At 38.4% G+C, this 2,113-nt stretch overlaps 1 protein-coding gene across 1 annotated transcript; it reads left to right on the top strand.

The window, feature by feature from the left end:
- Window positions 1-220: 220 nt before the first annotated feature.
- Window positions 221-1,655, top strand: LOC134806052 (uncharacterized). The gene is made up of 2 exons (XM_063779257.1): window positions 221-688; window positions 1,130-1,655. The coding sequence occupies exons 1-2, from the start codon at window positions 266-268 to the stop codon at window positions 1,631-1,633; spliced, it is 927 nt and encodes a 308-aa protein (XP_063635327.1). The 5' UTR covers window positions 221-265; the 3' UTR covers window positions 1,634-1,655.
- The last annotated feature ends 458 nt before the right edge of the window (window positions 1,656-2,113 follow it).

Here is a 2,113-nt window from a genome sequence, read left to right as displayed (position 1 = left end):
AAGATTATTTATTTCATTATTGTTATTTCATTTCATTAGTGTAGTACCAGTAGCCACGCTAATAATAAAATAGTAGTAAAACATTGTAAAATCCTAACCCAAGACCCTAATTGAATAAAGATTATAAATAGTAGTAAATACACTAGCAGTAATATAGTATATTAGTAGTAAAATAGTTTATCCTAACGCGCTTCAAAATTAATGGTATGGCTTTTTTGTGCCTCTTGTGATAGCTAAACTTAAATTCGAATTATTTTCAGAAAACATGACCGAGACGAGTGATGACGAGGGAATTTTAAACCCAGATGATTTAAAAGGAACACCGAAGGACCCAGAATTGACTTTCCTCCCGGAGAAATCACGAGAGATATATTTTAGAGCATACGATAACTTCAATAAATGGCGGCTTGAAAATGATATAAAGACTTTATCAGAAACTGTGCTGTTATCGTATTTCATGCATTTGTCTCAGACGAAGCAACCGCCGACAATGTGGAGTATTTACTCGATGCTGAAGGCCACGATGAAAATCAAGGATGACGTGCATATTGAGAACTATTCAGAACTCATAACGTTTTTGAAAGGCATGCAAGTAGGACACAACCCGAAAAAGTCTAAAATGTTTACATTCTCTGACATAGATAAGTTTATCAATGAAGCCCCGGACATAATATATCTAGGCGCAAAAGTAAGTAGTTTTTTAAAATTTTATGAATTACTATTGACTTTGTCCGCGTAGAGGTCATCATTAAACGTTCTCTCCCGTCCCATTCCTCCCGCTTCTATTATTTCCCTACTATTCCTGTGTTTTAAAACCTCATTCATCCGATATAAAAACATACTATGTTTATCACTTTCATTAGTTAATCTATTTGTACTATGCCAAATTGCATCCAAAGCCTTTTAGCTTTTATGCGCGACTGAGGAACAAACATTGAAACTTTCACATACTTATAAGTATATAATAAATTATTCATCCGTGACACCTTTTGCATAGAAAGTTAGCTCAACTGTCGACTAACATAACTTTTCTTTTCTTTCTTTTGTTTGTAACTTATGTCCATAATTCGGTACCTAGTAGTAGTCGATAATTCATTTTACTATTACTCATGTGTATTTTTTTATGCAGGTGATCCTCATAATCGGAATTAACGGCGGATGCCGTACTAATGAACTCATGAACCTTACTGTCGATGGCATCGAAAAACATTCAGACACCCTGATGTTAATAAAACTGTCAAACTCAAAGACGAGTACTGACAGATCCTTTGTTGTTCGTGAGGAATATGTCAAGATTGTCGAGGAGTATCAATCTTTACGGCCACCCAATACAAAGACGGACCGATTTTTCTTGCAGTATCACAAGGGCAAGTGTATAAGACAGCCTATGGGTGTTAATAAGATAGGCGGGACACCGCGAGACATCGCAACGTATTTGAAACTTCAAGACCCTCAAGATTACACTGGGCATTGTTTTAGGCGAACATCGGCGTCGCTTTTGGGGGATTCGGGGGCTGACCTCAGCTCTTTAAAACGCCATGGCGATATTCGTCCGGGTACATCGAGAGACACATACGCTGAAAGTCAACCTAAGCCGAAAATCTGGGTCTGTATTGACCCCCCGGCAACTTAAGTGTTAGTGTTAGTTATGTTCAGGAATAAAGGGTGAATGTAGCAACATTAAAGTTTGAGATGTCATTGAAAATGAGGACTGAACGTTCTCATCCGTTCCATCGTCATACGAATATCACCTTAACGTTCCACGTCATAAATATTACTGCTGTAATATTAATAAGTTGACTTGACGATCGTCGTTTCGATAGTCGTGTCAGCGAATGGTCTCATAGGGAGCGAAGATTCTCGAACAACACCTCAAGACTCTCGCTGGGTGGTTGGATCAAGGGTCAAATGCAAAAGGCGGTAATCTGGGACTCGGGCCACGGCGAATATAGTCCGTTGGTTCCTCACATTGCGGTCCTGACCACTGGCAGCTTGTGACCTGCCCCGCTGCTGGCGGTACCCTAAGTTAAGTTTTTTATAATGTGTTTCTAAGTATTTTGTATGTGATTCATATTTAACCTTTATATCCATATTGTAAGAAACCTTAAACTAA

Source organism: Cydia splendana, chromosome 2, assembly GCF_910591565.1.
Source record: "Cydia splendana chromosome 2, ilCydSple1.2, whole genome shotgun sequence".
In the NCBI taxonomy this organism is placed as follows: domain Eukaryota; kingdom Metazoa; phylum Arthropoda; class Insecta; order Lepidoptera; family Tortricidae; genus Cydia; species Cydia splendana.
Note: the sequence above shows the minus strand (reverse complement) of the source record. Positions and strands in the feature narration are given on the sequence as shown.